This window comes from Poecilia mexicana, unplaced genomic scaffold (assembly GCF_051168715.1).
Source record: "Poecilia mexicana isolate PSO_F unplaced genomic scaffold, ASM5116871v1 scaffold_5, whole genome shotgun sequence".
Taxonomy (NCBI): domain Eukaryota; kingdom Metazoa; phylum Chordata; class Actinopteri; order Cyprinodontiformes; family Poeciliidae; genus Poecilia; species Poecilia mexicana.
Window position 1 is genome coordinate 32,330,951 of NW_028263374.1, and position 24,989 is coordinate 32,355,939.

The 24,989-nt window shown below is 40.2% G+C and overlaps 2 protein-coding genes and 1 pseudogene across 7 annotated transcripts in view; 2 read left to right on the forward strand and 1 right to left on the reverse strand.

The window, feature by feature from the left end:
- Nucleotides 1-12,543, reverse strand: part of gxylt2 (glucoside xylosyltransferase 2) — a 32,835-nt gene extending 20,292 nt beyond the window's left edge. For 2 of the 3 annotated variants that reach the window (XM_088005930.1, XM_014978587.2), the window contains exons 1-3: nt 12,108-12,509; nt 4,925-5,123; nt 3,692-3,823 (exon numbers count right to left, since the gene is read on the reverse strand). In XM_088005930.1, the coding sequence (XP_087862056.1) occupies nt 3,692-3,823; nt 4,925-5,123; nt 12,108-12,394 (618 nt within the window). In that variant the 5' untranslated portion in view covers nt 12,395-12,509. Of the gene's footprint in view, nt 1-3,691; nt 3,824-4,924; nt 5,124-12,107 lie in introns of all 3 variants that reach the window. The other variant, XM_014978586.2, reaches the window with a different exon arrangement.
- Nucleotides 12,544-14,310: 1,767 nt separating this feature from the next.
- The window catches only part of shq1 (SHQ1, H/ACA ribonucleoprotein assembly factor), an 84,218-nt gene continuing 73,539 nt past the window's right edge, over nt 14,311-24,989 (forward strand). For 3 of the 4 annotated variants that reach the window (XM_088005924.1, XM_088005926.1, XM_088005925.1), the window contains exons 1-2: nt 14,311-14,393; nt 22,914-23,100. In XM_088005924.1, the coding sequence (XP_087862050.1) occupies nt 22,958-23,100 (143 nt within the window). In that variant the 5' untranslated portion in view covers nt 14,311-14,393; nt 22,914-22,957. Of the gene's footprint in view, nt 14,394-22,913; nt 23,101-24,989 lie in introns of those variants that run through there. The other variant, XM_088005928.1, reaches the window with a different exon arrangement.
- LOC106911759 (nuclear transcription factor Y subunit beta pseudogene) lies at nt 14,452-17,020 on the forward strand (annotated as a pseudogene).

A 24,989-nucleotide genomic window follows, 5' to 3' on the forward strand; every position in this document is an offset into this window, starting at 1 on the left:
AGGAATCCAAGAAGGGTGGGTAATCTGAACTGTTGTTCGGCCTGTAAGCACAAACAGCAGTTAGAACCTGTCCCCCCACCCATAGGCGGAGGGAGGCTACCCTCTCATTCACCGGGGTAAACCCCAACATATAGGCACCGAGATGGGGAGCAACAAGTACACCCACTCCTGGCCGGCGCCTCTCACCGTGGGCAACTCCAGAGTGGAAGTACGTCCAGCTCCTCTCAAGGAGACCGTTTCCAGAACCAGATCCATACTTCGAGGCGAGACCGACTATTTCTAGCCGGAACTTCTCAGCCTCACACACTATCTCCGGCTCCTTCCCCACCACAGAGGTGAGGTGATATTCCATGTCGCAAGAGCCAGCTTCTGCAGCCGAGGATCAGACCGCCAGTGTCCCCTCTCTCGACCGCCACCCATCCCACACTGCATCCGACCCCTTTGGCCCCTCTCACGGATGCTGGGCCCATGGGAGAGGGGATCCATGTGTCCTCTTCGGCCTGAGTCCGGCCGGGCTCCAAGGGTAAAAGTCTGGCCACCAGGCATTCGCCATCGTGCCCCACCTCCAGGCCTGGTTCCAGAGTGGGGCCCTGGTGACTAGAGAAGTGTGGTCGGATGGTTACAAAGAGAGAGAAGGTCGTCCACACAGAAGGGGTCTCACTCCCAGAAGGAACAATAGCAGACATTGAGGACAGGTACAAGTACCTGGGAATACCACAAGCAAATGGCAACTTCAATGAGGTCACAAGGAAAGAGCCACAGCCAAATACCTCCAACGAATAAGGCAAGTCCTGAGAAGTCAGCTCAATGGCAAGAACAAGATCCGTGCGATAAACAGCTATGCTTTACCAGTAATCAGATACCCTGCTGGAATAATTAGCTGACCAATGGAAGAGATAAAGGCCATGGATGTTAAGACTCAGAAGCTACTAACCATGCATGGAGGGTTCCACCCCAAATCCAGCACCATGAGACTGTAAACAAGCCGAAAGGAAGGAGGCAGAGGACTAGCGAGTGTGAGAGCCACTGTCCAGGATGAAACATCCAAGATCCATAAATACATCAAGGACAAAGCCTCAACAGACGATGTACTCAGCGAATGTCTCAGACAATGGGGAACATAGGACAAGGTGCTGGAGGTACCATCATGGGAGGACAAGCCCCTACATGGGATGTACCACCGACAAATAACTCAAGTGGCTGATATCAGGAAATCCTACCAATGGCTGGAAAAAGCTGGACTCAAGGACAGCACAGAGGCCCTCATCCTGGCCGCCCAGGAACAGGCCCTAAACACCAGAGCAATAAAGGCTCAGATCTACCACACCAGACAAGACCCAAGGTGTAGATTGTGCAAGGAGGCCCCTCAGACAGTCCAGCACATAACAGCAGGGTGCAAGATGCTGGTAGGGAAAGCATACATGGAACGACATAACCAAGTGGCAGGCATAGTGTACAGAAACATCTGTGCAGAATATGGACTAGAAGCCCCAAGATCAAAGTGGGGAACACCCCCAAAGGTGGTGGAGAATGACCGAGCTAAGATCCTGTAGGACTTCCAGATCCAGACAGACAAAATGGTAATGGCGAACCAACCGGACATTGTGGTGCTGGATAAACAACAGAGGAAAGCCGTTGTGGAGGATGTAGCAATACCAAGTGATTACAACATCAGGAAAAAGGAGCATGAGAAACTGGAGAAATACCAGGGCCTCAGAGAGGAACTGGAAAAGACCTGGAAGATGAAGACCACAGTGGTGCCTGTGGTCATCGGGGCCCTCGGGCAGTCACCCCCAAACTGGAGCAGTGGTTAAAACAGATCCCAGGAACAACATCAGACATCTCAGTCCAGAAAGGTGCAGTTCTAGGCACAACCAAGATACTGGAGGAACCCTCAAGCTCCCAGGCCTCTGGTAGAGGATCTGAGGTCAGAGGATGAAAGAGAGACCACCCGCGGAGGGTGAAAAGGGAATATTGTAAACTGTATTTCCTTCAGCCCACTGGCTGCAATGTTGACACATTGAGATGCAATGAGACCTAAATTCTGAACATCATGGCATGGAGTGCATCCCAGTTTTCCATGTCTGGCATATAACCATTCACTTTAGCTTTTAAACTGGTTATATTGATCCTGTGTCCAGACAGAGGGATAATCAGTAGCCTAGCATCATGACCTGTTTGTTCTGAAGATCCTGCAGCTTCCACTTCTTTTCCTAACATGGCGCCTCCTCACCTTGACTCTCATACTGATAGGAGGAACCACAGAGCTCAGAAAACAGATATCTGTTGGGGGCAAACACACTTTTAAAAACTTTTAGAATTTAAAATAAGCATATCATTTTTAGGTGGGTTTTTAAGTTATGTTTATTAGAGTAATACTATGAAAAGTCTAACATCTTTAAGCACATTTCCTAGAAAACATTTTTTTAAATACATTTAAATAATCATAAATAAGCTTTCCATTAAATCTCATCTCTGGATTCTGTTATCACTGGACACTGGATTGTATTGTTGCTCTTTGAAGGAGAGCCAGTCTGATTTTAGGGATATTTGTTAGTGACATTTTTACTATGGAAAAACACGCACGCACGCACAAAACATTGTTATGCAAGAGTGAAGCAGTGTAGTGGAACTGTAGATGTTTGGAGCTGCAGTACTGTCAGAAGAGATAATGTTGAGATAAAACCTGACGTTTTTGGAGTTTTCTTCTTTACAGCATACAATATTTTGCATAAACAATATTCATAAGGCTAAAAGGAAGTGCTTACAAATAATAAGCAATTCCCACACTCATAAAATTTTAAGTCAGGTTGCAGTTCTTTTTTTTGTTTTTGCAGCTGACAAAGCAATTTTGCAGGATAGAGCCTGGATCTGCATGCTTTTTTTTTGTTCCAATTTCCACTATAACTTTCAATTGTTTTCCACTCACAACTCTCTTGTTGGGGTCATGTTTCCTGTTAATCAGCCAGCTGCAACAACTAGTCAAAGGTTTTCTAAAAAAAATCAACAAAACACACTTTTAAATGTGTATTTATAGTGGGTTTTCACTTCATTTATTGAAAGTTTTTTTTATCATGAAATATCTTCAAAAACAGCAGTTAGTTTTAAAAGAAAAATCCAAATCACAACCGAAATTAAGATCTTATTCCAAAAGACCTGAGTATAATTTCCAGTCTCTGGAGTTAGATTAAGCCTTTGTCAAGATTTAATTCCTCACCTGTTCTTTTCCTTGCACTTGAAACTGTAATATGTTGACTCTGACTTGTTAAACTTTTCCTCCTTGTTTTAGGGTTAATAGTCACTGATTGCTATGCAGTGAGAGGAGAACATCATAGATTTGCTGCACCAGCATTATGTCCCTTTTATTGCTAGAAAGCCAACTGCTATTTCAATGGACAATGGTCTGAAAAGAAAAATCAATACCAGAGCACAAGCTTTGCTTAATGAAATCAATGGTTTCTGTCTCTAGAGACAAGTCTGTTTCTTTGAGTGTGCACTGCACACAAATGTGAAAAGTCACCCATGTAATTAATTATATCCATAAACTACACCTAGAATTAACTGCTGGTGTGGGAAAAACAATAAAGACAATAAAGTTGTCTAAAAGAGAAAAAAATTATTTGCTTGCTAGCCTATTAGTGACATTAAGCATGTTGAGGATATAAGATGAGAAACTGTGCTGTGGTCTTACAGGTAGGAAGAGTCTCTGAGCAGCACAGGGTTTGAAGAGCTTCTTCCACTCCTCAGCGTCGCCCACAGAGAAAGAGATGGGATAGATGCTGTACTGGAACCTAGCTGAGACCGACTGAGGCCACTGGTTCAGCTGCATGGGAAGATATACACATCTCATGAAAATATATTTCAAATAAAGGCAAAAAGGAAGTAAGAAATGCACCAGGAAATTGGCTGGTGACCAGTACAGAGCAAAAATACGCTTAATGATTGAGGATTGGATAATCACAGATAGTAGCTGCATTTCCATTTATCATATCATTGCGCAATTTGAAATTTAAAAAATAAGTTTGCTTAATGGAAATACACCAATTTAGAGTCCATCATGGTGGAGCGGGGGGAGTTTTGAAGAGAGTGACATCACATGCAAAGGGTGATATTGTCATATTGGTTTTCTTTATTCACTTGTGTTTTATTTGCCTATTTAACAACTTAAGAGTTTGATTTGACCATCAATAAGTGTCCGTATGAATCCTAAATGACCATTATAATTGGTGGCTGATCAATCGGCACACCACTAGAAATAAATTTTACAGAAGCTACAGCCTAAATAAAGAATAGATAAAAGTAGCTGAAGGTCAAGCTCATAGAAAATGAATATGTCTTTGCTAATCAGTGAATTTTGGTTCAGAATTGGCTTTGAGAGTCACAAGGACTTGGCAAGCACCTACCTTGAGTCTCTTAGCACTGTGGCTGCTCCTACATTCCTCCCTGTTCAAAGCCAGCATATGTGCAACACTATCCAAGCTCAGACTGCCATAATTCCCCTTTTTTCCTCCCAAACAAGAGTCAACACAGCACTGATTCAGCATGCATGAAGGCAGGCTTGTAAACTCAATATCTGAATGAATGCTTTAGTGTTAAGTTTGAAGTTCATTAATTGGAATTGTTTATGTAGCTGGTGACTTACAACATTACTGGAAAGATCTTTTAGGTTTTATGTTGATCTAAAAATCTTAGTTATGTAATATGTTCCTGTTTTGGGACAAAACATCAATATCTGCCTGTAAGCACTGAGAAGAAGTGGTATGTAATCTATTTCCAGGGAAAAGACACACCATAGATACAAAAACCTAATGAATTTTCATGGAATCGTTGCATGCATTGAATCCATGGTTCCAGTGTGCCATTATTGAGCCATTTAACAACTTGTACACATACTCCTAGAATTTGCATGATGAAGGTCTCTTACCCTTTCTTCAAACTCAGGCGCCAAGGAGTCCTCAGCAAAAATGTGAAACTTGATCTTCTTCAAGCTGAATAGCAAGGCCGACTTGAGCATTGTGAGGGTCTCATCCAGACGTTTCCCACAAGCCACCACAGCTAAGTGCATGACTTCCTCAGGTCGCCTGCGCCTGGTCACAGGTCGGATCACTTTGCCCAGAAATTTACTGGAATACACGAGAGAAAAAAAGCTTAAGATATGAAACACAGATGAATGACCAATAAAATATAGAGAGGAGACATAATAACAATAATAATCGAGATATGAAGAAATTACTGCCAGAATTCATTTGGGGTGTCAAGTTTTTAAACCTACATGTGTTTATAGATATCAGGAATGAGAAAGATGATCATTTCCTGTGTTGGTTGTTGAATAGTTTATGTACTGCAATATTTTAACACTACTACACAAAATGTATGGGCATAAAGCCATGTCTTTTTCTAACAATATATTACAAAAGAAAATAAAGTTAGGTTGCAATTAGAAACCTACACTCAGTAAAATGCATTTAGATATTTGAAAAAAACAAAAGGACTTGTTTGATATTTACTTCAATCAATGTTATATTTTTTAAAGTTACAAATAGAGTTTTCAATACCAAAATTTCTTTTCATGTTCATTTTAAGGTGTCATCATTTTGGCACCATGCCTACAAAAGTATAGAGTCCACAGTGTTTCTCTGCATCAGGATGGGATACCTTACTTTTGTCCAGATGTCAGAATTTATTCTATAGATTTGATCAACTGACACTCTAGTAGGGATGCACAATATGGACTTTAAATTGTATTAAGATATTTTGAGGTATTTATTGCAACAATGATAAAAGTGAGGATAAAAAAGTATTTACAACTTCCCTGCAATCTTTTTTATGTCTCTTACTGCACACAAATACTGTTCTTAAAAGACACACCCAGCTTCAAAATAGGCAACTTCAGGACACCAGCTACATAAAGATGTGAGATTTTTGTGGCTAATGCTCTCATGAACCAACATTGGAGAAAGTAGTAAAATTAACAATACCAACAATTTTTATTTACTTTTGTTATACTGACAATTTATCATTGTCAGCATAAATCAAAATCCTTATCACAATGTGAATTTTTTCACATCAACAATAAACAATACAATAAATGCCCATCCCTACGCCCTAGCTTTTTGACTCAGCTCTCTCTTCACCATGGCAGACCGGTGCAGTGCCCACTTCACTGCAGACGCTGCGCCATCCACCTGTCGATCTCCCATTCCATTTTTCCCTTATTCGTGAACAAGATCTCAAGATACTTAAACTCCTCCACTTGGGGCAGGACATCTGCCCCGAAGAAGAGAAGGCACTCTACCCTTTTTAGGCTCAAGACCATGGCCTTGGATTTGGAGGCACTGATCCTCATCCTTGCCACTTCACACTCGGCTGCAAACTGCTCCAGTGAAAGCTGTAAATTATGACCTGATGAAGCCAGTAGGATCACGTCATCTGCAAAAAGCAGAGATGGCCACCAAAATGGATCCCCTCAACACCTTGGCCATGCCTAGAAATTCTGTCCATGAAAGTAATGAACAGCATCGGTGACAAACGGCAGCCTTGGTAGAGTCCAACTCTCACTGGAAACGAGCCCGACTTACTGCCGGCAATGCAGACCAGACTCTGACACCGGTCATACAGGGACCTAACAGCCCGTAAAGGGCCCACTTCCCCATTTTCCCAGAGAACCCACCACAGGGTTACCCAAGGGACACTGTCAAATGCCTTCTCCAAGTCCACAAAACACATGTAGACCTGTTGGGTGAACTCGAACTCCCAAGCACCCTCCAGGACCCTGCTGAGGGTGTACACTGCTCTTCCTGAATCCAAGGTTCGACTATCCAATGGACCCTCCTGTTCAGGACCCCTGAATAGACCTTGCTAGGGAGGCTTAATAGTGTGACCCCTCTGTAATTGGAGTACACCCTCCGGTCCCCCTTTTTGAACAGGGAGACCACCATCCCAGTCTGCCAATCCAGGGGGACTTCCCCCAATGTCTATGTGATATTGCAGAGTCGCGTCACCCAACACATCCCTACAATATCGAGAGCCTTAAAGAAGTCCAGGCAAATATCAACCACAGAGTCCCCAGTCTGAATCCAACAGTCTCACTCAACATAAGGGATCCCGTTCTGCAGAGAGACGTGGTTTTCATTTACTGAGTTTGTAAAAAACACAAACATCTCATAAAGCTATAGAAACTTTTCTAAGACTAATTGGGAGCCTTGCCCAATTTAGTAGTTTCCATGAACTATGTAGGTAACTCCACCTCCTCCCAAGGCACCATGCCCCCTATGATCTTTTTTCCTCTTTTTTAATTTGTATATGCCTTCATGTGTATATGTATCTATATATATTTTGTTATTTATTGTTGTTGTATGTTTATTCTTATTACTGTATTTATTTAAATTTTCATTGTGCACTGGGACAAACAAAATATCTCCCTCTTAGGGAATCAATAAAGTATTATTATCTTATTATCTAATTTTATCTTATATACACATTTATTTACTTTATTTTATTTTATTTACTTTCTCTCTCTTTCTTGGGTTGCTTTGTTTATGTTTTGTGAACACATTATCTGAATATACTCTACTTCTGTATGTTAAATTGAAAAATATACAAATAAAGTTCTAAAAAAAGAAAAAGAGACCAAACAGAAATGTGTCTTTGTTTGGTAAACGTGGTGTGCCATGCACAGTGGACCATATTGAAGGACTGCTCCCCACATCTGGAAGCAGTCAATTGAAGCCATTGCAGTTGCCAGAGAGACAGCAGGACATGAGCTCTCTGTCTGCAAAGCAGCACCACAGCAAGGTTTATTAGCCCGACTTATATATATGCAAAGAAAAGAAGGGCAAAAATTTACAGCATGATTAACAATAACTTGGAAGAAAAACTGAGACATGCAGAGGGAAAAACTGAGACATGCAGAGGGAACAACCAGAGCAACAGCTGTACCAAAGTACAACTTCAGGGCTTTTTAGCAATTAGAATGGAACTGGGTCATTTAAAGGACTCTGTAGCTGCCGGAATCAAAGACGTTCTCTGAACATCTGAGGAAGGAACAAAGCAGAGCTCTTTCACACAAGTGATTCCCTAATCAATCGCCGAAGGAATGGAAGTGGCATTATTTGCCACTGGAAAGTCTGAATAAAGAACTGCTACTGTTTGAGGTTATTTAGATGTACTGTACTTTGTTTCACTTTTCTGAGTTCAATAAAAATCAGATCAAGATTGGGAATATATATTAAATAGCAAAAGTCTTGGAACTTCTTTATTACAGCAAAATCTCTTCTCTACTAATGTCAAAATCAGAATTGGTGGAAAGCAGCGCATAATTGCCAACACTCACCCAGATGAGCATGACTGTCAGAAAGCTAAGCACAAAATCTAAAAAATAATTTAAGTCATAGTTAGCAGTGCAAGACGCTGGGTTCTGCTCTGGCTGTTGGACCGGCTCTTTGAGCTACTGAGATGTAACAGTTTACAGATGTATTGGACGTCTACCAGACAGTGGACTCTCACATCTAACATCTCCTTAAAGCTGCAGCATGTAACTTAAAAAAAAAAAAGAAACATATTGAAACTTTTGCTGTCCTAAGATGAGATAAATACTCTATGAAAAAAATCGAGCTCCTCTGCCTTCTCCAGGCACAAAACAGTTGGCCATGCTCACAGGGAGTCTTGCATTAGAATTGTTTATTTTAATGCAACATGCATTTGACTTTGAATGAATGTTTCCTTAGCTCCCAATGATTCATTTAGCTGTAATTTCCAAACACGTATACAGCAGACTTCTCCTGATGAGACTCTCACGGTGAGTCTCATCAGGATGCTCAGGCAAGCAAGGAGATCTCAAAACACCCAGAGCAGAGAGAGCGCTCAGTCATACAAGGCGACATTTTTATGGTTCTGTGTAATGTTGCGGTGAGAGAGTGACTTCTTTACTGCCAGAAACGCTGCTTAACTATAGTTGAAGTGACAGGGCAAGAGATTTGTTTCAACACAAAACATCAACAGAAATATAATCCTGAACCTGAACATATGCAGGGAAGAAGGCAGTTTCTCAAACCAAATGCTGTGGAGAAAGTCTACTTTTTTCCCTGACACCAAAGCAGAGATGAATAAGTACTACTTGAAATCATGAATGCTTGTCACCTCCTGTTGATTGTGACGCATGGTGGTAGACGTTTAATGGTTTGGGCTAGTAGAGCCACTGGATCATTCACCAAGGTTCTTGAATAACTCAGAGTACTCCTCTGTATACCAAAATATTCTAGCATCCAGTGTGAAAGTATTTCACTGGCCAGGTTAAATACAACATCTCAGTCACACGTTGATTGAGATGTTGCAACAAACGGCCACAGACTTCAAGGAAATGATGGAGTGTTTTAAAGAAGCATGCAGTCATGAAGTGCATCCTTTAGGGAACTGTTGCAAAGATGTTTATACACACCACTAACTACAGCAGATAACTTTTTGACTTAAGGTTGACTAAAGATTTGGGATACAAAGAGAAATCAGGTGGATTCCCCATTTTCAGCTTGACCAGTCACCAGTCACCCAGAAGTGTTAAATGATTTTGTTAGATAAGCATATTATATTGCGTCATATCAATCGCAGACTTGAGAATCGAACTGAATCGAAATTTGTATCATGAGAGACTTTGTAATATCAAGAGACATATCGTCATCTAAACAAATTGATATATTATATTGTGATTAAGCCTGTCACAATAACAAATTTTAGTGGATAATAAGTTGTCACATGATTGTGAATAATAATGTTGTTTTGAGACCATTTAAGCGATATAGTGATATTCCCACAGAAATGTGAATATTAGTAATAGTACTAATCAAAATGGAAATTGAGCTCATCTAAATTTATCATGCAATTAACTGATTAATTGCTTATTGTGAAAAGCTTAGTATCATCATCTAAACAAACTCATACAATATCACATTGCAAAGGACAAAAATCATAAAAACATGAAAAACATAAGGGATGTGCTTAGGGTTGCCATGATAACACTGTCTGAGGAAGATGCTTCACAAGTATTTGCAGGAGAGAACTACGTCATGAAGGCGATCAGCCTCTGGGGAGGCGAGGAGGACGCCAGAGAGGCCACATTTACAGAAGTCCACACATTTTTCTATCATGGAGGAGGCCACAGAACTTCTCCAATCACCTCCAGAGGATAAAGTTGGTGTGGGCCTCCTGATCATAGAGGGTCAAATTGTCTAAGTAAATGGACTGCACTTGAGAAAGAAGATAATTAGCTCTCTATCTGTATGTAAAACATCTACTTTTTGCAGACAAATAGAGATTCCTTAATTTTCTGTGATGATACACTACTGGAATTATAGGTGGCCAGATCAGCCTACAAACGTGGCCTTTGAAGGATGCAGTCCCTGAATGCAGACACAGTCACTGTGCACTGTGTAAGAACACACAGCTGGTGACCTCATGGATCAACTTCAACAATGTGAAACGGACAACATGATTTCTAAAGAGGGGTCTGAAGCTGTGTGTTTATTGAAGATAAATTTTGCGATGGCAACATAAGTTGTATAATAGCCACATTTTAACTACCAATGCTAATTTTGCTAATTCCTTCTATAAGACGTTAAACACAACATAAAATGTTAACTCCGAATAATATTTTCCTAGTTTTAAATGATCAAAAACCACTTTTTAACAGTGGCTGCCTCACACACACAGTGTGATGTCGGCCGGTTTATAGTTGCCAGCAAGTCAAAGCTTTACAAAAACCGCAGATTGAATATCTAGTAAATATGACTAAAGAACCATTTTAAAAGTAAGAAAAATGTCTGTACTTTGAGCAAAACTGTGACAACAGTTTTAATTGTGAGGATGAGGGGATAAACTGGAGCCATTTTTTCCTCTATTTTTGGCTGCAGGAAGTGATGTGATGTGTCCAGAGGAAATTTAAAGATTAAAATTTGCACATGTGTTCATCTGGTAAGTCTTGCAGGAAATCTGTCTGGCGTTCCGACTTATAGACGAACAGCACAGGAAGGAGCGGATTCACCACGGAATAGGGATTGAAAAGGACAAGCACAAGTAATTTCTGTCCCAGAATATTAATCTGGCACTGCATGAATGATCCCATCCTAGCATTTTCACCCTAATCGCCTGTAGCAAAAAAAACCTGGACTTTTTCTTCACTACCTCCTCTAATCTTAGCAGTCACTTTGCAACATTTTTCATCTGGTTAAGTCTCTTATTTCCTCTCCTTTTTTCTCTAAGCGGCCCCACCGGTGACCCCTTTCCACCCATCTCCCTTATCAATACCGAGCACACGCAACAGCAGCGTGCCTTCTGCAAGGACGCAAAGGACTTTTCCTCAGTGCAATGCCTTGATGGCTCTTTATCTAGCGAGCGGCGTCTGGGGGCTCCAGCCCCGGCGTCTGTGCTGAATACATATTACGGTAGAGGGGGGGTGTCTCCACTTGTGACGCTGTCAGTCAGACTGAAGGTGAAAGCACAAGGGATGCATGAGGCTCAAGAACATAAAAACACTGGGTCCATCCTGTGTAGCAGAAAGTGAAAGTGACGTTCCAAGCCTGATCAGAGATTTTCTGTAACTCCCCAAAAAGAGAGAAAAAGAACAACAAAAATAAATAAATAAATAAAATAAAAAAGAGATCAGATAACTTTCAGCTGAACAGGATGTGCTTCCTTTATATGCTGCTTCTAATAATATCTCACTCAGTTTGTACACATGTGCAATTCCTTTTTTATTATTATTAATGCAAAACCTGTCTATCAAGGTCACTTTTGTAGCTTTAAGTCAATTAGAAGAATAAAATGACGTCTAGTTCCTACAAAATGGGGTTAAATTATAAACATACTGACAGTAGGGGATGATTTACTGCCTCCTGTAGTGTCTATGCACGCATTACCATACATTTGTACATATTTTCAGCCAAATACATTATGTTAAATGCACACAAGGGAGAATCTTTGCAGATGAAGCTTCGCCCTTGATCACATATTTTTGAAATAGAGGAATTCAGTTTAAAATATGACTAAAAAGACACTAAAGAAAGAATGATGAGAAGGTTGGCTCCTAAGCAAAGAGAGGTACAAACTGTCTTTTTTACCTTTTTGCATTCACGCTGCCCTCTCTTCCAGTCGCCTTGCCCTCTTTTCTCCCCACACGCTCGCCGACTCCAGTGGCTGATTTTCTGGCCAACTTCGCCACGGCGTCACTTCCCACATACTCGGAGAGAAGCGAAGGTGGGGATCTGCCGACCTCCTCCAACTCCCGATCCCCTCCAACTTCCTTCGGCGGCGGCTCGTCAGCGCCGCCGTTCCCCCCGAAGAGGTACACAAGTAGAAAAACTCCGAAACCCACGGCGATCGCAACTACTTTGCAGTGGATTCGCATGGTGAGAATGACTTGTTGCGGGTGGAAGAAGCGACGGCCACGGCCGAGCTCATGTCTACGGCGGAGGGCGAGCGGCCCAAGTTGGCATTTTTTGTCACCGCACCCCGCTCGCAATTTTCTGCAGATGATGATGGAGAGCGGAGAGCGGTTTCTCAGTCCATGGAGGGCTTTAGACGGCGGAGGAGGGGTTTCTACAGCTTTACCGTAATGATGCACGTACAGCTAAAGTTGCACGTACATTGCAAAAGTAGTCGTGTACTTTTATCTTGTATTCACAATTTCTAAAGTATATGCATTTGACCACATGTTTACAAGTACCCGGAGTTACGCACATTTTTTAACGGTTTACAAATCATGTTTCACAGATACAGCTATCCAAAGTTACACACAAAGAAGCTTAAACGGAATATAAATCCAGTATTACACACGTACAAGTATTTTGAGACTATTTTCTCTCCACAGTCGTGCCATATTTTCTTAGGCTGTAATATCACAAACGTCTGAGTATTTTATTGGGATTTAATGTGATTCGCAAAACAAAGTAGTGCATATAGTTGTTAAATTATTTGATGGATTGTTTCAGGATTTATTATAATACTTTGCATCACCACTTCTTTGCTGCAAAAAAAAGCTGCAACCCTAGGGACCTACCAGTTGACACATCCAGACAACAGAGTTGTGCAGTACTGCCTATTTTGGTATCAATGCCATACCAAGTACAGGGCCAGTATGGCCGATATAAATAACAATACTTTCTATTACTCATGAACGATATAGACTGAAACTTCTTACCTTTAAGGTGTTTTTGTGGTTTATCCTTTGAATTGCTTTGCTAAATTTCAGGACAGAATTTGGGTAAAGTTTATAGGTGTCTACAAAATATTTAAATTATACATATAATTGCATTTATTCCTAGAGAAAGAGCAAAATATTATTTGAGAGCAAATTAAACACAAAAACTCTTTTGAGCTAGGGTTGAGAGACTAATAAAAAATTAGGAAAAAAATTCAAAGAGCAAATGTGAACCTGAAGTATTGATCTTGCCACATTTGGTGGTACTTTTGGACTTCCATATAAACCCATAGATAGAGATAGGAAATAAATTCAGGAGCAGTATCTCACTATAACAAGAAATCTTCTTGTTACAATGAGATGCAAAACTCGCTAAAACAAGAAATTTTGATGCCAAAATCATTACACAAAGAAAATCAATGCAAAACTCATTAAAATGACAAGTTTTCTTATGTAGACAAGAAACTATAGATAAAACAAGTTTCTTGTTACAAGAAGAAACGTTCCTGTTTAAACGAGTTTTGTATCTTGTTAAAAAGAGAACATTGCTCATCATGAGATATTTCTCCTGAATTTATTTCATAGCCTTGGCAGTTAAACACTTGCATAGCCACTCGGTTTCTTCCAGATGTCAAACGTCCTGCAAAGTATCCCTACATGTGTTTAAACATGAACATTTTGATTTTAATGAGCTATAAATCTTGTTATGACAATTTTTATATCTTGTTATAACAACAGAAATTCTTTTTATAACAATAAACTTCCTTATTTTAAACAAGTTTTGCATCTCATTATAAAGAGAACATTTTTTAAATTTTTATTTTTTTTTACAAAACTCTGGAAAAAAATCCATATTATTTAGTTTTTCTATATTTATGACAGGTTAGGAGTTAGGCAGGGTACACTTCAAGCTGAAACTTCAACCTGTGGGACTAAATTTATGCTGTCATTTTTTAATACAGATTTGAAAATATCCAGAAACAAATTTACTCACTGTGCAAAAGTGAGTGAAGAAAATACATTGTAGTTTGAAATATGACTTTCATAAGACTCACTATTTTATACCCCGTGCATATATTTTTACTGAGCTTCTTGTTTTTATCTCAGACTCATTTGAACTGCGGTTTAACACTTCATATTACGGTAAAATATGGACGCTTGATTAAACGGCAGTGAGAGCTTTTTGGTATAGCCCAGCTTGTTTGGGGTGAGTCATTTATTTTCCTGTATATTTCTAAGTATTGTAACAGTGTCCTTAAACAGTTCGCCTGTAGCGCATGGGACTGAGCAAAAATCTTCTTTCAGCTGCTACACTGAAAGGCACGAGGACATACATCACGTGTTAGCTTCCTGTACGCTACATCGGCTAGCTAACTGTAAACAGAACTCCCTTTAAAAACCATTGGAATTACCATAAGTTTTGTGTCCGCGGCAAAATGTTTTGTTTCTTGGACAAGCATCTAATAATTTACGATGCTGGTGGCCTATGTTTAATTTCGGGCCACGTACAAACGAATTAAACTATTTATTTACAGATACTTAGCGCTAAAAAGTAATTTTAAGCCTTCATCTTTGGGTTTGCCTAGTATCAGGAAAATTTTGTGCTTTTAATGATAAAGCTAATGCCCGGGAAATATGTTGGATGTTATACGCTGGAATACTTGTCCAAAAAAAATTCTTCTGCTCAAACCTTTGTCAGTACATAAAACCTATTCAAGTTTAGAAATGTCCTCTACAGAGGACAAAAATGAACTACTACTGTTAGTCAGGAGGATATGACCAAATTGTCAACAACCACGTCCTCCACCAGGTGGCGAGCTGGGTGCTATATTAAAAACTTGGTGCCTTTAGTTGGAATGCAGCGAGTGAACTGATGAATCTTGCTGTCTCTATGGAGGACCAAAACTGACATAATAAAAAAATAAAAGCATATATATTTAGTTTTTCCTTGTCCTTACACATGAGTTTCCATCAAGAAATGTAGTGATCCCTCGCTGTAATGCGTTTCACCTTTCGCGTTCTTGCTGCTTTGCGGATTTTTTTGTGCAGTTTTTTTCACAGTGCATCCTGATTGGCTAAACAGTCTCCGAGCTCCTTCTCTACCTGTGTGCCAATAACGTTACGGTATTTAAATATAAGTAATACAGCTTGGCCATTCAGGAGATGGAAACTGAAACTTTGAATGCCAACTGGAAAAAACTGTGGCCAGAGGCAGCAGAACCCGAGCGGAGGCTCACTTGACGAGCTCCATCGCTCTGTCGTAGATACAGCTGTGAATCTCACGGGGCAGGTTGGAGGAGACGCTTTAAGGACATGACTCCGGATCACATTAAGGCCCGATTGATGAACACACACATCTGCTGACCTGAAAACAGGTTTTGTTCTTTTGGTTTCAATGTAGAGTATTTAATTATGCTGTATAATAATTGTAAAAACTAAAGATAACTACTTTAGTTACCTAAAGTAACACGGGTTATTTTCGGAAAGCAACCCCCGTGAAAAACGAGGGATCACTGTATATATTTTATTTTCATTCACCCTAAGCATGCGTTTTTGTCAAGAAAAGTAGATATTTTGTTTTGTCTTTTCCTTTTACAAGCCCTACTTTTGTTATTGCCTCCTGCATCATTATGTTAATGAGGAGAGCTGCCTTCTATGTCCAGCTCCTCTACTATTGGTCAATAGAGCTTTGGAATCAACGTCACTGCATCAAACGTTGTGGGGCGTTTAGGTCGCTCGGTGCCGAGGAAGGTAACCAACCAGGGCTTCATTGCAGATGGACAGAGACAGCTCAACCACAGACGCCTCTCAGCTGGGCATGACTGGAGAATACATGGCGTCCAGTCATTATGTTCTCCACCCCCAGGACGATGATGGAGAAGAGAACATGAATGACCATGAAGACAGCGGAACCAAGAAGAACTACAGGGAACAGGACATTTACCTCCCTATTGCTAATGTGGCTCGCATCATGAAGAACGCTGTTCCACATACTGGGAAGATCGCTAAAGACGCCAAAGAGGGTGTGCAGGAGTGTGTGAGTGAGTTCATCAGCTTCATCATGTCGGAAGCCAGTGAGCGCTACCACCATGAGAAGAGGAAGACCATCAACAGGGAGGACCTCCTGTTCGCCGTGTCCAGGCTGGGCTTCAACATGTACGTCGACCCCCTCAAGCTCTACCTGCAGAAGCTCAGAGAGGCGATGAAGGGGAAGAAGGGGATGCCGAGGGTGGCAGTGGGAGAAAGTCTGGGTGAGGATCTGACAGACGACGGCTTCGCCAATCCGCTTCCAGCTGGGATTATCACAGCAGATGGTCAGCAGCAGAATGTCATGGTGTACACCACCACTGCATACCCACAGATTCCCACCGTACAGCAGATCCAGTTTTCATGACGAGCGCCAACACCAGGCCCTCCTGCTGGGCTTTTACCCGGGACTCGTGCTCACCTGATGACCTCTGACCCTTCCGCTGGGAAAGGCCATCCAGTCAACTGGAAGGGAAGCATTCGGAGAAGCCCTCATGTACAGAGAAATCACTACTGCCCCTTTTCCACCGGCTCTACTTCAACACCCGGCTCGGCTCTGTTTCGGAGTGACCGCGTTTCCACCGGCCTACTTGGCTCTGTTGCAGGGTACCGCCTCCTGGTGGCGGGGGGTGGGGGGGCGTAGCTGCTTCCTCCTGAAGGAGATCCTGTTGTTCTGATGGTTCACACAACATCATGTCAGCCATGTTGCTCTCCTTCTGCTCCCTGGGAAAAGTAATCAGATGTTATAGCTTATAGCACATAAATGTAGATAAATAACATAGTTACTAATGTGGAAGTTACATACACATAAGGAATTATTTAAAACAGACATGTTACTTTATATATACATGCAACCCCCTTTTTTTTACCATCCAACCATACAGAATTATAAATAACTGGAATAGTGTAAATTAAAGACAAAATGTAATTACTTGTAAGTTTTAGACCTATGCATGCATACAGCCATGGATAAAATACCACTATTGTTTTCTTCAGGTTTATTGCTCATTCTACAATTACTAATTCATAATTTGATTAGAGAACTGGGTAACACTTTATTTGAAGGGGGTTGAATAAGACTGTCATGACACTTTCATAAACATGACATAACACATGTCATGAACATGAATAAGCCTTCATGAATATTTATGACTGTTGTCATAAAGCATCATTCGGTAAATTATGACACTTTTAATACAAAGTTGACATTATTCAAAATGTCTTTGTTATGACAACTTGACATTAACCAGGAAATCATTACTGTTTAAACTTTACCTTTAATAACATAAAGTTACCTAATTTTTAAAGTGCAATCAATAATACTTTTATAACAAATTTATATCAGTAATGATTTCCTGGTTAATGTCAAGTTGTCATAACAAAGACATTTTGAATAATGTCAACTTTGTATTAAAAGTGTCATAATTTACCGAATGACGCTTTATGACAACAGTCATATATATTCATGAAGGCTTACTGATGTTCATGACATGTGTTTATGACAGTGTCATGTCAGTCTTATTCACCCCCCTTCAAATAAAGTGTTACCGAGAACTGATATCTAGCCATTTTACAATAATAGGATGTCATATAACATGTTTTATTATCTCGCAATGGGGGAAACTCAGATGCAACAGCAAAATGAGAAACGATCGAAGCACGTAGATTCACGCAAAGATAAGAAACAAGCGAAGGTAAAATGCTGTACACTATTGAGTTATTTATAACTGTAATGTGCAACCGAGTGTCTTCAGAAAATGCGCATGTTGTGTTTGAGCAATAAAAATACAGCAGACTTTGTGTTTTAAATGTCTTCCATGACTGTATGTATGCAACCTAAAATGTAGTACAAACCAGACAGATATATCTACAAACTTCTCACCTGGCTGGAGAGCAGCAGCGGCGTCAGCTGCGTCTGCGTCGGTGTTCACCGTGAGGCTCTGTCGGCTCCCGGCTAACGAGGCTTTACATTCGCTCCACTACTGACAAAAACGACTCATTCCTCACGGCTCCATCGAGCTGGAGCTGGCGCTGAATATTGAAATCCGAAGCAAAGAAAAAAGCCGGCATCTTTTTTTAGTTAACGGCTTGTTTGTATCTTCCATCACTTCGTGTTGCAGCGAGTTTCAAACGTTGCGCCTTCATTTTCCTTCTCTCTCCGCTGCGCCGTCTTGTCCACGCCCTCAGCCAATCAGTGAACAGCAGCGAAGCTTGCGTCACCTACCAAACCAGGGCCCTAAAGAGCAGGGCCAGCCCCGTTGAAAAGGGCTGGTGGAAACGCATTTAAAGCGAGCCGAGCCGGCCGAGTAGAGCCGGTGGAAAAGGGGCATACCTGTTTCGTAGAGTGTGTAGTTTCTAGTTGTCAGGTACCAAACGTTTGGAGAACATCCAAGTAAGTTGGGAGATACAAGGTTTTATTGTAAAAACTAGTCCTCTTTATAGGCCTGTCGCAATAAACAATAAATCAATTAATCGCACGATAAAAGAAAATTATCGACCTCATTTTAATTTATCTGCTTTATCGTTTCTTCCTGCCTTTTTCTCTTTGTATTGATGACAGTGAATGAATAAAGCTCAACTCTGGTGCTCTCCACTGACCCTCCCTTCCTTATTTCCTTAGTGTAATGCTCAGCTCACACTACACGATTTTGGAATTGTCGGTCGATGATGATTTTCAAAACCTGAGAGACACACTAGCCGACAAAAAAGTCGTAAGTATAACGGGTTCGATCGGGTTTAATCATGCCGTGTGTCCAGCCACACGACAAGAGCAACACACCACACATGAACCGATTTCTCTCCCCAACATTCAGATTTAAGATTCCGTAAAAACCCACTATATCAGACATGAATTTAAAGTAAACGAACGCGGGTGCATTTATAGCCTTATCATTGTAACCTATTTATGTCACGTTAACGATGAACAGCTGAAAAGTTACCGGGTTTATCAACTGCGGTAGCAATTTTGCTCCAACTCAGCTCCTTGTCATTTCTGTGGATATTCCTCTCACAAAATGTTGAATTGATGTTTCCACATATCATCTCCGATGTCCGCTGGATTTTGGGTTGAGCTGTGTCTGCTGTTTGGGATTCCCCTTCGTAATTTCCCCTCAGAAAGCACGAAGGGGATTCCGCGCTTTCTGATTGGCTACCTGTCACATTCAACAGGCTGTGATCTCGCTCCCAATCTGGGAAAACTCCACACGCTGCGATAATGGGGCCAAGACAATCCAACATGTTGAATATGCCTGATCAGAGCGGCCTGACTGGACCAATCAGTCGTAACACACAGGATGATCGGTTACGACCGTTGGACTTTCGAAGATTGTTGTAAGGGAGGAAATCGGAGCAAAAAAATTGTGTAGCGTGAACTGGGCTTAAGGGAGGGGTGAACTGTTGCATTAGGTAGTCGGATATACCTGTCTTCTCCATCTAAATCTATTGATTATTGAAGGGCAATGTAGTATACAGACTTCATAATCTGCACTCGTTTAGTTGAATGTAGTTTTTATTTCCACTTTGGTCTTATGTTGTGTTTAGTTTTTATTCAAGTGCATTTTTTGATAATGGAGACTGAGAGTCCATTTTATTTTCGTTTTTGATTTTGTTTATTTTGTTTACCAGTTCCAGTTTTTAGTATTCTTTTGAAAATAAAGTGCATTTATTTTTGGCAGGATGTGCTTGCATTATTATGTCATTACCATTACATCAGTTTAAAATGGTCTTCAAACAATATCACAATAATTCTTGAGACAATTAATCGTCCAGAAGAATTTGTTGTCGTGACAGACCTACTCTTACATGGTTTAGTTTTGTATTATGTTTGTGCTTGTGTATCAATGTGTTTTGCTTTTAAGCGTTTTTGACGTGTTTCGGTGCGGGGGGAGGGTTCAGAGAGGGTTTGTGAAGGGTTGAGTTTCTGTCTAGGCTGGTTTTTGAACACCTGCGTTCAGAAGGAGCCATGTTGTTACCTTCACATTAGATCAAGCAGCTCTTTTTGTAAGTGATCAAATGTGCTTTAATATTATGGAAACCTTTTGAATAAAAATTCAGAAGTGATCTTTCAAGCGTCAAAAAAAAAAAAAATAAATAAATAAGTTGATCGGTGCCATCTTTACAGGCCACAGATCAAAACAAACTTTATCCCGGTGGTTTTGTTGTGTTACCGATTGCAGTGAAGTTAGTTTTGAGTTGGATATTTAATATTACAATATCCGCCAAGGTTAGCTCTTAGCTCAAGGTTACTCCTTGAGCTAAGAGCCGCTTGCTTGGGGATTTATGAACAATAATTTCAGCCAGCCGTTCTCCAGCTCCCTCCTCAAGCACTCAGAGGTTCACTTAGGGACTGTCAACAAATCTCCGAACCAAACACTCCTGTCAAACAAATGTTAAGAAATGCCTTGCCTTGTGACCAACTGATACAAAAAAGTGGTAATTCATGAGACACACTACCCTGTATTAAAATGTCAAGTCATATTCAATATTTTAAATAATTTTAATATTAAATAATATATTTTCTTCAGTAACTTCCATATTGCGTGCCACATTGACTAGAAATCAGTGTGTAATTGTACTAAACTATATATATGAGGCACATGCATTTTTATTCCATTTGAACTAAATTTTTATTTTTGTTACCTTTTTTTTTTTAGTTTAAATTTAGTATTTCTCTTCAATAGCTTCTAGGTCATGTGACCTATTGAGTTAAAATCAGTGTGAAATTGTTCTTCCAGTCTGTACAGATGAGGTACACTCATTGTTATTTGATTTGACCCTTTTTATTCCCTGTCGACGCACAGCTCTACATTACCATGTCTTCAGGTGACTCTGAACCTCTGTAGTCACTGAATAGATGCTTAAAACAGATAAATGTGTCAAAACTTTCTGCAGCTGAATAGAAACAAAACTGAAGTTATTATCTTTGGACCTAAAGAGGAACAATCTTGAGTTATAGATCTAGAGTTGTAGATCTATAAGTAGTGATGGACTCTGACCCAAACCTTTAGAGCCACATTAAGACAGTCACGAAGTTGGCCTTCTATCACCTGAAGAAAATTAGGCGACTTATGTCTCAGCAAGATCTAGAAAAACTCATCCATGCATTTATCTTTAGTCACATTGATTACTGCAACAGTGTCTTTACAGGTCTGTCCAACAAATCAATCCTCCAGCTGCAGCTGATCCAGGACGTTGCTGCTGGTGTTCTCACTAAAACCAGGAAGATGGAGCACATAACACCAGTTTTAAAGTTCTTACACTGGCTCCCTGTAGCTCAGAGAATAGACTTTAAAATATTGTTGTTAGTTTAAATCACTGAACAGCTTAGCACCACAATACATTAAAGATCTGCTGTAGTTGTACCAACTTTCTGATTGGTTCTGGTTCTGGTCTGCTCTGCATCCCCAGAACCAGAACTAAACAAGGCGAAGCAGCATTCAGCATCTATACACCACAAATCTAGAACAAACTTCCAGAAAACTGTAAAACAGCTGAAACACTGACTTCCTTTAAATCTCAACTAAAAACCCACCTGTTTAGGGTTATATTTGAAACATAATCAATTTACAAATTTACAAACCTTAATGTAAAATGTTTTTATTGTTGATTCTATGTTACATGACTTTGTGTTTTTAATGATGTAAAGACCTTTGAAAGGCTTTGCTGTTGAATTGTGCTATAAAAATTAAATTTGATTGTCAGTGGGTCACATGACACGTGAGCTATTAAACACCAATCATATTTTTATAAATATAAAATAACGTAAAAAAAATTTTAAACATCTAAAATGGGAAAAATGAGTGTATCTCATCTGTACTGACTGGTAGTACAATTTCACACTGATTTTGACTGAATAGGTCACATGACCTAGAAGCTGTTGAAGAGAAATACTTAATTTAAACTAAAAAAAAAAATAGGTAACAAAAATAAAAAATTAGTTCAAATGGAATAAAAATGCATGTGCCTCATCTATATAGTTTAGTACAATTACACACAGATTTCTAGTCAATGTGGCACGCAATATGGAAGCTATTGAAGAAAATATTAGATTACTTAATATTAAAATTATTTAAAATTTTGAATATGACTTGACATTTTAATACAGGGTAGTGTGTCTCATGAATTACCACTTTTTTTGTATCAGTTGGTCACAAGGCAAGACATTTATTAACATTTGTTTGACAGGAGTGTTTGGTTCGGAGATTTGTTGACAGTCCCTAAGTGAACCTCTGAGTGCTTGAGGAGGGAGCTGGAGAACGGCTGGCCGAAATTAGCCATTGGAATATCCAATATCCAACTTGAAATTAACTTCACTGCAGTCAGTAACACAATAAAGTTTGATAAAGCTTGATGAAGTTTGTTTTGATCTGTGGCCTGTAAAGATGGCACCGAGTGACTGCACCTAAGCACCTCACAACGTCTGACATATATAATAGTGACGTTGGTTCCAAAGCTCTATTGACCAATAGTAGAGGAGCTGGACATAGAAGCAGCTCTCCTTAATAACATAATGATGCAGGAGACAATGACAAAAGGAGGGCTTGTATAAGGAAATGACAAAACAAATATCTACTTTTCTTGACAAAAACGCATGTTTAGGGTAAATGAAAAAGAAAATGTATACATTTCTTGACAGAAACTCATGTGTAAGGACAAGGAAAAACTAAATATATATTTATGCTTTTATTTCTTATTATGTCAGTTTTGGTCCTCCATAGTCTTCACGCTGCAGGTCGGTATTACATCATGATCACTCCTGCGTTTGACCTGAGTCAGGATCCAGATTATCTAACCATCTGCATCAGAGTGCCTTACACCAGAACGTCAGAGTTTGACCTGTTCATCGATGGGGCAGACTTCAAGTTCTATGCAAAGCCCTACTTCCTTAGGTGAGTTGAGTAATATACTCTTACTAAAGTCACACTGCACAGTTGACCTGGGTTGACCTGAGGTGGGCTGGCGAGCATTTTTGCATTAGCATTTCCAGCCCGGTCCCAACTGCTCCCTGCATCCCAGAGAGCTGTAGTTCCAGTCAGGCTGGCCAGACAAGGCTGGTTTGGAGTCAGTTGTTGATGGGTACATTGGCTGCAGGGGCGGGACAGAGATGTGTGCTCTTCCAGATCTCTGGGTCAAGGAGCGTTTGTATTTAGACTTTCTCAATGTCTGTTATAACATGAGGCATCAAAAAATTCCTGTCATAATCTATTCTTACCTGTAAGTTTGTAAATGATACTAATGACCAGAGTTTCCCCCAGAAAACTTGCTAAGCTCAGTGGTCGGGGCACCAAGGCAGTCCACCGTGTTTTTGTATTAAAAGATGTTAAGTAGACAGAAAAAGTAAAAATATTACTGGGTAATTATATGTTACGGGAAAACATCGCCAGTGAAATGCTGTCTAAACCCACAACTAGTCTTAAAAACAATAAATAAAAAAAATTCAATTAAAATGAACATTAATTATTTGCACTTCTGTTAAATACAAATTAAGTCAGCGGCTCCATGAGGCCCCCCAGGTCTTCAGGGGCCCATAAATGCTAATATTTTAACACAGACCACATGCACATAAATGCAACATTTATTTATTGAGATTATCCATGCTGCTAAATTTGATTTAATGATTTCAGCATACATAAATTAAAATATTTTAAGTTGTTTAACATTTAAATGTAAGATTTTAAGGAACTGGCAAGTTTACTTTATAAAAGTTCAAAGAACAATATTCATAGTTAGATTGTTTTGTTACTACAGCTTCATTCTGATGCTGTGAGTTTAATCTTTGAGTTTGAGTTATGTTTGTTCACAAATACAAATTAGTAAACTGCAAAATATAACTTATTGCTTTATAGGCTGGCCAATTAAACCACTCCCCTCTCCCAGATTTAACTAAATCTAACACAGAAGCTGTTAGATTTGCTGATGTTTTTAGCAGAAGAGGGGCCCTTAAGTCAAATTCTGCTCATGGCCTCATACAGCCTTGGACCAGCCCTGCATGATGAGTTAAATCCGCTGCACTGCGTGCAGAGATGCGCAACAAATGGGAGATTTAATTTAATGCTGCTAATGTAGTTTTAGTAACTCTTCCATTTCATGTCTGCTGAGTTTTTAATAGGAGCCACAGAAACTGTTTCGGTTTCTCAAGTTTATAGGATGGGTTTTTCAGATCTCCCCTTGGCCATGCGCATTAACTCCATTAAGTGGAGAAAGCATTTGATATGGTTTAATGCTTTGTGTAACTGGAAAAATAATACTAAAAAATAAAATAAAATAATATAAAACAAGTGTGAAGCGCAGAGCCGGCCTAAGCCTCCATGGGGCCCTAAGCGAAATTTGGTTTTGGGGCCTTCTAGTTCTGCTAACAACGTGGACCGGTTGCAATCAGCAGTCTGATCAATAGATCATTCACACACCTGCTATAAACTTATTGCATCTCTGACAGTGCTGTTTACATTATATACACAGGGATTAAAGAGCTCCGGCCAGGGGCCGGATTTCCGGCTTTTGACCAAACGGTCCTCCTCAACCAAACTGTAGTCTCCGGGCTAGACCGGAACGTGTCAGCGGCGACACATCTAAATTTGCAGTACCGTAATTCCGCCACACGTAGCACTATCTGAAAAATTCCAACGGTTTCTGAAAGGGGAGACGTTGCACTTTCCAGCAAGTATCGGGTTAATACGGCAACTTCACAGCTGCAGCTGCAGAGAGTGTAATGGGCTCTTTGCACCTACTGCGTTGACGTCACATCTCCAGGAGCTAATGCGGCTCACTTGTTTCCGCT